The following is a 13,172-nucleotide window of genomic DNA, read 5'->3' on the forward strand; positions in this document are numbered from 1 at the left end:
GGTGCAAAACGAGACATGATTGACCTAAAGCAATTGCAGGAATTTCTCCAAGTAAACCTGTGCAAACCAACTAATAACATAAAATAATACAAGCAAACCATCTATAAAACATGCCATCTATTGAAATTATGCTTTAGCAGTTGTTAAACCTAAATTAGGTTTAATGGTTGTCATGAGACTTTAATCTAGCAAGTATAACATTTAGAGAACCTCTAATTTGAAACAAACCATATTTTTCCTTAAAAATACAACTATTAACATGAACTGAAATCAATCCACATAGAGCAGATCGGGTAGAGGATTCTTACAACCTATTCTAACTTAAATGGGACTGAAGCATAGTTGACCGATTTGCCTCCACCGCAATATCCCAACCCCATCAAGCAAACAAACACAGCAGTAGAGAAACTATCACACTGTACTAGGAAAGAAAAATACAGCAGATTATGTCCCCAGCAAGAGTTTGACTCAAATCAACTGACAGATCTCTACAAAAATGTGCAAGATGCTCAAGCGTGATTTTAGTGAGAAATAGAGAACTCCATGCAAGTGATTAAGCAAAGAATACCCAGAAATTTCAACTCGTCGATACTAATGCAGTAAGTTTAGCCAAAAAAAAATTCAAGTCTATGAATACACCTTTTTCAAAAGACAAGTGCTAACAGCATCCCCTTTTGATTCTCCATAAATAACAACAAACTCATAAGCTAAGCTCACATTCCTGTAAATGCTTTCTTTCCCCCACCAGCTGACCCAGCAGGAATCACCTTTAACACATTGAACCTCACAGTTTTGGACAAAGGCCTGTCCAGAAAGAAAAATTGTAACTACAGGTTGCAAAAACAAAAAGAAAAAACAAATATCCAGAATCTAAGAAATGGAAAAAATATTAAACCTGCACTGTCCAATAATAACATGGTCTCCCTCTTTCACACGGAAGCATGGTGATATATGAGCTGGAATATTAGAATGCCTCTTCTCATACCTGAAAAAATACTCATGTTGAAATCTACAAAACACCAGTGGAGCAGCAAGCAATTACAACAGAGAGAAAGGTCTTGCCTCTGGTACTTCTTGACATAATGTAGGTAGTTACGTCGGACAATGATAGTTCGGTTCATCTTAGCACTGTGGCATGTACCAGCAAGGATACGACCTCTGATAGAAACATTGCCAGTGAACGGACATTTCTTATCAATGTAAGAACCTAAAATCAGAGAGATATGACAATTAAAATAGACACGGGATAGACTGCAATGCAGAAATTAAAATCAAACTTATTCTCAGTCAGAAATCAGGAATTAAGCCTCCCCTTGCCAATACATTAAAAAAACCAATTACTTCAGCAATTTATGCAAGTTTCTATTAACAAGGATGACATGCACAAGACATAAAATGAAATTGTCTGGAACACATTAACAATCTCAATCCATTAGGCAGAAGAACTCCAATTGATCACAACTCACAAGCAATGACCATTGTAATAACATAGAAAAAACATTAAAATACTGTCATTCTTTTTCTGCAAGAATTCTGCCTCAACTGCTCCCCCAGGAGCATTAGGGCTAATACAAATGGTTTCCACAGAAACAACACAAGATGAAGAACTTAGTACAAGAACAGATTTCAAACAGGAATCTCCATGAAGTTTATATGAGGCACGTTCTCACAATCTGTTAATATCATAGTGCTTTAGCTGCATAACAAAAAGAAAGATAAAAAATAATGTTAAATCCTACAAATCAACATAGTTGTCCTTGAATACAAAACCTTCAGGGCACTAAGGACATGCAGGCGCATAGATATCAGCTATGTTGCTCGGACTCTCCTAAATTGTTGCCGGGTGAGTGTCGTATCCTCCAAAATTAGTGCATTTTTGGAGGATCCGACATGGGTGCGGCAGCAATTTGGAGAGTCCGCGCAACATAGGATATCAGTACCTTATCATGTAAAAAACAACAAATTTTCAACTTTCGCTGCTAAACCCAAGAAATCTGGCCAAGGGAACTTTAAAGAGATCACCTAGTTCTCTCAAAGCACAACATAGAATCAAGGTGCATCTGCCGGAGTCAATTCAAACACCTTCTTTTAATTGGCTGTTACACTTAAGAACTCCTATTGGTTACTTGTTAATAATTTGGTAACTTTCTCAAACAATGAAGGCAAGATAATCAATTGGATCTATCTTACATAGACCACCATCTGTCCCGCCAGAGATCACAATTTCATCATTAGAAAGAATAGCCGCTTCACTCAATACTCAGATTACACTCATATGCATGAAACAATCATTCTTCATTGGCATGATGGTTATCCAAATAGCATAACAACTTTGGCTGCAACACTGTGAATGAATATGACTTCTGAATGAACAAAATTCTAACGTAACCAACTATGCTGTGCAATCTCAAACTGCAGAAATAGAATATCTAAGAATAAAAACAAACTGCAGAAGGGAACAGGGAAGCACATGATAGATCCATTGAAAGCTTTCTACAATATCAGTTCATTATACAGTATTTTACTATTTCAATAAGATGCCGGTGTTATACATAAAATAAAATAGAAATGAACCTTCAATAGCCTCACGGGGGGTCTTGAAACCTAAACCAATGCTCTTAAAGTAGCGATTGCCACCCTTTCCTGGCCTCTTCCCCTTCCCTGTCTTCTTCGAGCTGCCAGCCAATTACAAAGCAGACCTTACCCTCAAATCTCCCAAATTTTCAGTAGAAGTTAACGTTTATAAAATGACCATGTAAATAACTTAAATATTGCATTAATCTTCTTTTGGAATTGAAGAAAATGCTTCACATAAATATATGCAAAATGCTCACCTAAGAAAGACACCAGGCTGCTTCAAGAATGCCTTCTCCGTCTGCAACAGAAAAGCTAATCAAATCATATTTCCCTACTAGAATAGAATGTGACGAAGAATAGAAAAGGGGACCTACCTGTTCAGCCATTGTTGTGATATGCTGCGAAGTTGAATGAGCTGATATGAACAAAACCCTAGTAGAGACTCACTGGAGCAAACCGTCGGCTCTTTATATTAATTATTATTTCAGCCCAAGTTTAACATTCTGGCCTACTAATTTCCGTGGGCCTTTCCCGATATTATCTCGAAGAATTAACCCAAATAGTCACTCACCCAATCGTTTAAACTAAAAATAGCCGGCGGAAATATAATTTATTCATAATTTATGTATTATATGTGTATAATTATATATAATCAATGTATAAACTATGTATACGGTTAGAAAAAGTAAACAATGAATATGATTGGCCATTTGTGTAAAAACCCATATCATCTCTTACCCAAAACTGAAAGCAAAGCTACTCTACAAGTTTCTACTAACTAGTCTCAGTATACGTACCTATCTCAATGAGTAAATATTTATTTAAAAAATTATATTTAAGTTATAAAATAAAATTATAAATTCATGTGACAATCTTGAAGGGTTTGCAAGTTTTCCTTTTCAATATTTATAAAGGAAGCTATGGTCATCTAATGAAATTTACAAATAATAAGGCTAAATTGTATAAGAAGCAAGTTGGTCTACTCAACAATCACAATACAATTTGATGAAACACAAGTCGAAAGATAGTAATTATAATAGTATAAGATAAAATTTTAAGTGATTTAAAATCTTAAATACTTAGACTTTCTACATTGTCTAAATAAGGAGAATTTTTTTCACAATAAAAAAAAATTAAAAACAAAATTAGGATTTGTTCTTGATGATATTTGGAGGTTATGTTTCAAATTTGAGATCATTTGGAGTAGATTTAGGTATTAAATTGTATATTGGATTGTTAAAATTCAAAAAATAATTTTCTGTTTCTGGGCAATTTGACGTTGGTTGCACTTCAGACCTTTTGGCCTTAAGTGCATCTGAAGTGCAATATTTCACTTCAGAATTATTGCCCTTACGTGCATGAAAACATTGGTTCCACTTCATACCTATTTGGTCTTAAGTGCATCTAAAGTGCAATTTTTCACTTCAAACTTATTGGCCTTAAGTGTAGGAAAACGTTTGTTGCATTTCAAACTTTTTGGTCTTAAGTGCATTTAAAGTGTAATTTTTCACTTCAGACTTATTGGCCTTAAGTTTATGAAACCGTTGGTTGCATTTCAGACCTATTTGGCATTAAGTGCATCTAAAGTGCAATTTTTTCACTTCAGACTATTTTTTTTAACTTCAGACCCGATAAGTTTGAAGTTCAACGTAAAGTGGGTAGGCTTGCAAATTTTTTTGCAAAGTGGGCACATGTTGAATTGTGACCCCAAAATCGGGTATAGATGAAAAATATAACTCTTTCCTAACAATTAGAATCTTATACGCGTTGTTTTTTATTTTATATTTTATAGTTCAAATAAGGAAATGAATGAGGGAAACTCTTAATGTTTTAAAATTGTGGGAATTCTTATGTATTTTAAATAAGAAAAAATTTAATAAGAGTCCTAATTATTAGAAAAGTAAATTAAATTATAATTTTATCCAATATAAAATTTATTTGTAAAGGGTAAAAAAAGTGAACAACATTCCACTTAAGGGTTTCGTGCTTTTAATATAGGTATAGATTACCATAGAGTGGGCATCACCAAATTATTTGTTCTATATGGCCTTCTTGAGACCACTTTTTAGATTATGTCACAGTTAGTCCAATGGATCAAATCATAATTTAAAAGATTTTTTATAATGTAAGTCAATTATAAAAACATATTAACAAGATTTTTGATTATTTCAATAATATACGGTTTTTAAAAAAAATACAGCATATTTAAACAAAAACTTGTATATACTTTAATATTGATTCATTTATTCTTCTTCGGGATTATGTGTAAATTCTTATTATCATATTTCTCTTTCTCTCCCATTCATAAACCATATCACTTTCTTTCACATCCAAAACTCTAGCAGCCACTCTACCAGGTCGTGATGTCACGACATGGATAATAATTCACATTGTCAAAATATGGTATACTACAAGCCTAGTTCTACCCGGATATGATAATAACCTATCTAACGCATAGATACTCGTTACCTCGCATATACATAGCTCTCAAATCAAGCAACAAATAGTAATTAAATCACCTATGAGGAGAATTCCCTCTTACATGGATCTACAAGATATTTACCTCTTTTCAAAAATAACTTCAACCTTTCAAAATTGCCTTTCCTTTCAAATCCACAACAAATATCTCGAATCTAATCAAATATTACTTAAATGAGTCAATATAAGATTTATGAATTTATTTCATATCAAAAAGGTCCGATCTTTAGCCCAAATCAAAAAGTCAACCTCGAGTCTCGAGCCTGAAATTAGAAATTGATCATAGATATAAATTATCCATAACACTCTAAGTTCAAATATATAAGTAGATTCCAAATTTGGTTCCAATTTCATGCTCAAAATCCCCAAATTCACTCTCTTAAGTTCAAAGGTTCGAATTTGCCCCTCTACTATGATATATTATTTATATTTGTCCCATGTTATACTTTTCGTCCAGCTCAACCCTTACATTTAATAAACTTGTTAGAATTACCCCTAACCCTAACGACCCTCCACTGTGGCAGCCGACCCCTCAATTAAATTGTCCATATTATCAATTAAATTGTCCATGTCAGCAATTTTTAAGGGTCCCACAAAAAGTTTCAAACAAAAACCACACCTGCCCTACCTTAAACTATTCCCATCAGAAGTTGTGTCAAAACCTGCCAAGTATCAATAGTGCGTTGAAAATCCTATAGCCATCGATCGACTTGCATTCGGACGTCGTCGTCTGGGTGATGGTATAGTGCATATAGGGCTTCTTTTATTGTGTTCTGTAGATCCATAGCTCTTCACTTCAGCTCCACAAAATTGCCCCAAAATCCTATTTATAAAGCTTTGGAGTTTTTTTTGGTGCTTCAGTTGAGGGGTTATGAATGGTATCAGTGAAGGAGAGAGCTCCGAAGAGATGTGTAGCCCAGCCGTTCGATGAAATTTCACAATGACAACTCGATTGGTCGAAAGGGGAACAACTTTTGAATAAGAGTAAATCTTGGTGTAGTTTTGTACTGGTCCTCACATGACTTTGGATTTTGAATATTCAAGGGACAAATGTAGAAAAAGATTAGATATGTCAAATGTTATTTTTGTAATTTAGGGATTTTAAGTGAGTTTAAGTGATTTTATAAAATGATTAAATTTTGGGATTTTAAGTGAGTTTAGTTATTTATTATAAAGGCATTTTAAAAATAGGTGTTGACTCGGCTATCTACGTGACACTTTAATTGAGGGGTCAACTGTCATAGTGGAGGACTGTTAGGGTTAGGGGCAATTCTAACAAGTTTGTTAACGGTAGGGGTTGATTTTCACGAAAAGTATAATAGAGGATACATGTAAACAATATACCATAGTAGAGGGACAAATACAGACCTTCTCCCTACCTAATATTCCAATTTTTAAACTTTAAATCCTTGATTTAGGGATTAAAATCTATACAGATTATTGAAATATAATCTAAAGTGAGTTTAAATCACTTACCCTCTTGCCTTGGATAAAATCTTCTTGCAAAATCGCTCCTCTTGTAGTCTAGGGTTTCAAAATATGAGTAAATAGGCAAAATTCCAAAATACTACACTTTAATACTACCCAAGGGTCCTTCATCGCGATCGTGATCGAGTCATCCCCATCGCGGAGCACATCTGGCCAGTGCTTTTACGTGATCGCGACTCGCCTTCTACGATTGCGAAAGTCATTTACCTGCCCCCCTTGCTAGCTCTTTGCGAACACGACCCCTTCTCGAGGAACGCAATGCGCAGCCCTTGCCAACCACGCGATTGCGACTTCGCGGGCGAAAGTGATGCACAAACCAGCCTGACCAGGAAATTCTTCCCCGCATTTGCGAGCCTCAGCTCTGTGATCGCGAAGCACTGCTACTCAGCAGCAGATCAACTGCTGCAAAACCAAGAAAAATGGTCTGAAATCATCTCGAACCCCTTGGGACCCTGTTCAATCATTCCAACAAGTTCACATACTTTATACAAACTTATCCCAAGGCTCGAAACATCAAAAACAACAATGAAACCAATAATATAAGATCAAATTCATTCTTTAACTTTTAAATTTTCCAACTTCGCGAAACACGTCTTAATCATATTCAGACATTTCAGATCTCAACTAAACTTTGCACACAAGTTCATTTTAACTATTAGTATCTGTCCAAGATCCAAAACTACAATCCAAGCTCGTTAACCGAAAGGTCAACTATCGATCAAATTTATGAATTCTCCAATTTTTCAAATTGCCAACTTTTAATAAATATAGTCAAATTCTTCTAGGAACATCCAAAACTAAATCTGAACCTATGCACAAGTTCAAAATCACCATACAAACTTGTAGGAACCCTCAAATCCTGATTTGGAGGTTATTTACTCAAAAGTCAACCCTTGGTCAACTCTTATAACTTAAGTTTTAAAAAATGGAACTAAGTATTCCAATTCACTCCTGGGTCTTCTCGAAATCGAACCAACCATCCCCGCAAGTCACAAAACATCAAAAGAAACTACAGGAAGCATCAAATAATGCTGCTTCAAATCACAATACATCTTCGTAGCACCAGATGAATAGAATACCTTGAGTTATGAGCCTCCTCAAAAATCAACTCCTTCAAACCATCAGAATTAGGAACACAAATCTGACCTTGGAGTCGCAATATGCCATCATATCCAATGGCCACCTCCTTAGCGCCACCTTGCAATATTATGTCGCTAAGGACAAGCAAATGGAGATCATCATATTGACGAGCCTTACTATGCTCAAACAAGGACGAGTGTGCAACACCACAAGCAAAAACTCTACTAGGCTCGGAAATATCCAATCTCAAAAATCTATTAGCCAAGGCCTGAACACCGATAGCCAAAGGCCTCTCCTCAACTGGAATGAATGTTGAAATACCCATACTTGCTGCATTTCTACTCAAGGCATCTGCTACCATATTTGCCTTACTTAGATGGTATAAAATAGTGATATCATAATCCTTAAGCAACTCAAGCTATCTTCGCTGCCTCAACTTCAAATCCTTCTACTTGAACAGGTGCTGAAGACTTTGATGATCAGTATAAATCTCACATAGCATACCATACAAGTAATGCCTCCAATCTTAAGTGCATGCACAATAGCCCAATTCTAATGTCACGCCCCAAACCAAGGGGCGTGGCCAACACCCGGTGTCATACTTGACCCCGAGCATACCACTCTATAATTGTAACTCTGGGGTAACCTTCAACTTAGGCTGACAAGGCCTACCTGCAAACAGACAATACCAACTAAGGCCGACAAGGACATATCATGAATCATTTGAAAATAATGTCTATGTTATCTGAAGGGTAAACATACCCAAAACCTCATATACATAACTGTGTAGGCCGTCAAGGCCGCCATAAACGTCTATAACAATAATACCAAAATGAGCATATACAAGGGTCGACAAGGCCGCTACACTAACACATAAAGTATACACCATTCGTCTACAAGACGCAAAAGATAACATAACTACATCATGGTCGGGACAGGGCCTCGACCTACCCATCAAACATGTATATACAAAATGCACTCCAAAATATAGACATGGTAACTCCGGATGAATGGAGCTTACCAATCAAGCTGATGTCTGAATCTATCTACTAGGAAGGTCTATCTGGTTGTCTATCAGAACCTGCAGGAATAAAATGCAGCGCCCCCAGCGAAAGGGACGTTAGTACGAAATAATATACCAAGTATGTAAGGCAATATAATAGCTGAAAGCTGAAACTGAACTGAAGTACATAGTAAACTGGAAGCCAAAGAATGCTCTGAGATATACTCACCTGTTCCGACTCAACACAATGTAATATAGTGATATCATAGCTAGCCGACCACATATAGGGCTCGATATCTCTCTCACTGACCAAGTGACCAAGCAATAGTAAACTCTCATTGACCGGTAAGGCCAGCCAAATATAAACTCTCACTGACTATAAGGCTAGTCAATAGTATCTCTCACTGACTAAGTGTCCAGGCAACAGAAAACTCTCATCGACCGTAAGGCCATCCAATAGTATATCTCACTGACAAAGTGTTCAGGTAAATACAAACTCTCACTGACCAAGTGGCCAGGCAATAGAATATATATATATATATATATATATATATATATATATAATGTATAGTAGTACATATGTAACTCTCTATCTTTGTCCAACATCATGGAATAACACAAAGTTAATGGGAACCCCTCTCAATAAGATACGATGGAAGTATACGGGAAGATGTAACACCTATTGAGACACGAGCTCTATAATATGAGTTTCTTGTATAAAATTCATCAAACTCGTACTAACTACAAATTCATGCTAATGAAAGAAAAAGGATAGCCATTACATACCGTTGTCTATGAGTCAACAACTCAATATATATGGACATACTGCCCAACGTACTTCTCAGACATTAAAACTATGGTTAAGCTACGGAACAACTTAAAACATATTTCTAATCTAATACCTCATTTCTAGAAAATTGGGTAGAACCTCCCTTATATATTTCTCTTCCTCCTAATTCGAAATGCCATTAATAACAATCAGAACAACAACAACAACAACAACAACAATAATAATAATAATATAGCCACACTATATCATCAACAACCAGAAACTAGAGCGGCAAGCTCGGTTTATGATTAAACACAGTATAGCTTTAAACCCCTTTTCCTTCCAGAATTTGTTAACAAAATTAACCACAACGTATTCATTTATTCATACTAATTTTCAGCCTCAACACAACCTTAAAAATACCCCATAACAGTCCAAAAATACTATATAACAACACCTTAACAGAAACTCATACATAACTTGTCGAGCGGCAAACTCGGCTTATAACAAATAACACAACTCTTTCCTACACTCTTCCGTCCTTCAAACTTCATATAAGCAACATCAACATATAATATATAAGATATTCTCATAACTCCAGCCATATAACATCACAAGAACACCTTAAAACCAGTCCAACATCACATAACAACTCAATATATGATTCCCGTCGTGTTCTTCTCACGAATTCACTCGATGATTATTTCAATCGTATATCCAAGACTCCTATCTCTATTTAATCTAAACTCTACGAGGTAAACCTAATATAAATCAATGTGAAGATATGCAATAACATGTTAATGGACTAGTGTTTAGGAAAACGTCTCTCAAATATTCTCCTAGCTTGATTTAATCAACAATTCAACAAGCTCTTTCGATTACTTAAAAGAATCACTGAATTAAACCAAATGAAATAGTGCAAAGATAGTCAACCAAAATATTCATTGTTCAATTAAATAATTCAGTGAACAAAATTGCAATCAATTCAAAACTCCACAAAGGAATTCATGTAAAATACTAGAGTTATAACACAAAAATATCAATTAAAACACCATATCCGTCAAACCCCAAAGTTAACTACTCCATAATCATGAAGGAAGTCATCACAGATAGAGTTAAAGAAGAAGAAAACATGAATTCAATCCAAACTCGGGTGTTGAGTTGAGGAAAGAATGATGAATCCTTATGGCCCATATCCACAAAAGCTCTTCAAATCTTCCGTAGGTCAAAAAGTCCTTTAGAAATTGCATTTTATTTATACCATGTAGGAACGAGACCAGACGAAACTTCACTCACTCTCAGAATTAAGATTCATGTGCCACAAAAGATGTACCATAAAAGGGATATTAAAAGCAATTTTGTATCTATCTTTCTCGGCTACTTGAATTTGCTAGAAACTAGATTTCATATCGAACTTGCTATAAATGTTAGCTTTTTAAGTCCTCTTTAAGAGATCCCTTTTGTTAGGAATGAGATATATAATCCATTTAAGGACAACATTTAAAGGCTTATAGTTTATAAATAATCGTGGTACTCCTCTTTCTTTCTCTATACTATTATTTACATAAAAGGCAGAACAACTCCAAGGGGATTTAGAGGGGCGGATAATGTTATTTTTAAGAGATTTGAAATCTCGGTTTTACAGGTTTCCATTATCTCTTGATTCATCTGAATAGATTTTTCTTTGGGTGAGATGACATGTTCATTGAATCCTTCAATATAAGGAAGTTCGATCAAATGCTTTTTTCTTTCCCAAAAAGCATTAGAAAAATTAGAGCATATTTCTTTTTCAAAAAGGCTTATAAAAGGAAAGTGTAAATCTTTTCCTAAAATATGTGTGAAGATACCGTCTAAATCAGTGATGAAAGATTTATTTGAGTAATAAAAGGAATCCAAGATCGTTGTGAGGGTAAAATTCCTTATCATCAAATGACATATGGAGACCTTGTTAGCATTATCAATGTTGTAGGTCTTGAACTCTACACTGACATCAAACTCAAAAATCAGCTCAAAAAAGAGCAACACTCCTCTAGAAGAGAATAAGGATGTTTCTGTCAAAACTTCGGATACACCCCTATTGCTGCCCCTTCTACTCACTCTTCTAAAAGAGACAAATCTTATAAATCTTTAAGAAAGATTCGACGCAGCAAAACCCGAAGGAATTTCGAAGATTCTCCTAGAAAGAAATCCAAATTCTGAAGACCTTCAAAGCCTTTCAAAAAAGCCAAAGATGTCTGTTGGAACCATGGAAAACCGGTCACAGGGCCAATGAATGCAAATCTGATAAAAAGAAGAAGAAAATCAATCTTCTAGAAATTAGTGATGATACCAAAAAGGAACTCTTCTCTATCTTAGAAGAAGCCAATTCTGATTCCTCTCGTGGTGCATCAGAAATATTCCAACAGAGTTCCAAGTCCAAAATCCTACCCGTTAACCATCCGAAACTCACCCGAGCCCCTCGGAACCTCAACCAAATATACCAACAAGTTCTAAAACATCATACAGACTTAGTCGAACCCTCAAATCACCTCAAACAACGCTAAAACCATGAATTACACGCCCGATTGACCTCAAATTTGAAATTTCAAATAAACTTTGAAATTTCAAATTTCTACAAACGACACCGGAACCTATCAAATCACGTCCGATTGACCTCAAATTTTTCACACAAGTCATAAATGACATAACAGAGGTATTCAAATTTTCAGAATCAGATTCCGACCCCGATATCAGAAAGTCAACCACACGATCAAACTTCTCAAAAATTAAACTTTCGGCATTTCAAGCCTAATTCCTCTACGGACTTCCAAATAATATTTCGGACATGCTCCTAAACCTAAAATTAACATACGGAGATATTGGAATCATCAAAATTCAAATCCAAGGTCATTTACACATAGGTCCATATCCGGTCCATTTTTCTAACTTAAATATTTTTTCAATTATGAAATTGAGTGTCTCATTTCACTTTGAGTTCCTTCCGGACCCGAACCAACTAACCCGATATAACATAATATAGTTGAATAACACAAAAATAAGTAGAAATGGGGAAAATGAGGCTATAACTTTCGAAACGACCGGTCGGGTCGTTACAATAGATGCTCTAGCAGAACATCAGATATTTCTTACTGCCCCCTCTACTCACTCTTCTAAAAGAGACAAATCTTATAAATCTTCAAGAAAGATTCGACACAGCAAAATTCGAAGGAATTTCGAAGATTCTCCTAAAAAGAAATCCAAATTATACTCCGCTACAGGAGAACAACTTCGTTACAAGCTTTCTAAAGCCCATATCTGTAACAATGGTATTTGTTTAACAAATGATTTTATTATTACTGAGGATATAAATGAGGATATCATTTTAGGAATTAGGACAATATGAATGGAACATTATGCCATTTAGGCTTAAGAATTCCCCCTCTGAATTTCAGAATGTCATGAATTCCATTTTTAATGATTATAGTTACATGTCTATTATTTACAAAGATGATGTCCTTATCTTTTCAGAGAATATAGATTCTCATTTTAAGCATCTCAACACATTCTTTAAAGTCGTTAAGAGAAATGGTCTAGTAGTCAGTGCTAAGAAGATCAAACTCTTTCAGACCGCCATTAGATTCTTAGGCCATGACCTAAACCAAGGATCTTACAAGCCAATTTGTAGAGCCATAAAGTTCTCTTCTAAATTTCCTAATGAGATCACTGATAAAACCCAGCTTCAAAGACTTTTAGAAAGTCTCAACTATGTAGCTCACTTTATCCCAAACATTAGACAGG

The 13,172-nt window shown here is 35.3% G+C and overlaps 1 protein-coding gene across 1 annotated transcript; it reads right to left on the bottom strand.

The window, feature by feature from the left end:
• Positions 1-565: 565 nt before the first annotated feature.
• On the bottom strand, positions 566-3,088 carry LOC107799813 (small ribosomal subunit protein uS17). Its single transcript, XM_016622960.2, has 6 exons — positions 2,952-3,088; positions 2,835-2,875; positions 2,575-2,675; positions 1,063-1,207; positions 896-985; positions 566-804 (listed from the first exon to the last, which is right to left on the bottom strand). The coding sequence occupies exons 1-6, from the start codon at positions 2,961-2,963 to the stop codon at positions 714-716; spliced, it is 480 nt and encodes a 159-aa protein (XP_016478446.1). The 5' UTR covers positions 2,964-3,088; the 3' UTR covers positions 566-713.
• Between the last annotated feature and the right edge of the window lie 10,084 nt (positions 3,089-13,172).

This window comes from Nicotiana tabacum, chromosome 17 (assembly GCF_000715075.1).
Source record: "Nicotiana tabacum cultivar K326 chromosome 17, ASM71507v2, whole genome shotgun sequence".
NCBI classification, from domain to species: Eukaryota; Viridiplantae; Streptophyta; class Magnoliopsida; order Solanales; family Solanaceae; genus Nicotiana; species Nicotiana tabacum.

Excerpts from the sequence above, each read along its gene's own strand:
- LOC107799813 (XM_016622960.2), bottom strand. Across the intron at positions 2,676-2,834 it reads CAGCCTGGTGTCTTTCTTAG|CTCGAAGAAGACAGGGAAGG; the intron begins GTGAGCATTTTG and ends ATTGGCTGGCAG. Across the intron at positions 986-1,062 it reads TATGTCAAGAAGTACCAGAG|GTATGAGAAGAGGCATTCTA; the intron begins GCAAGACCTTTC and ends GTATTTTTTCAG.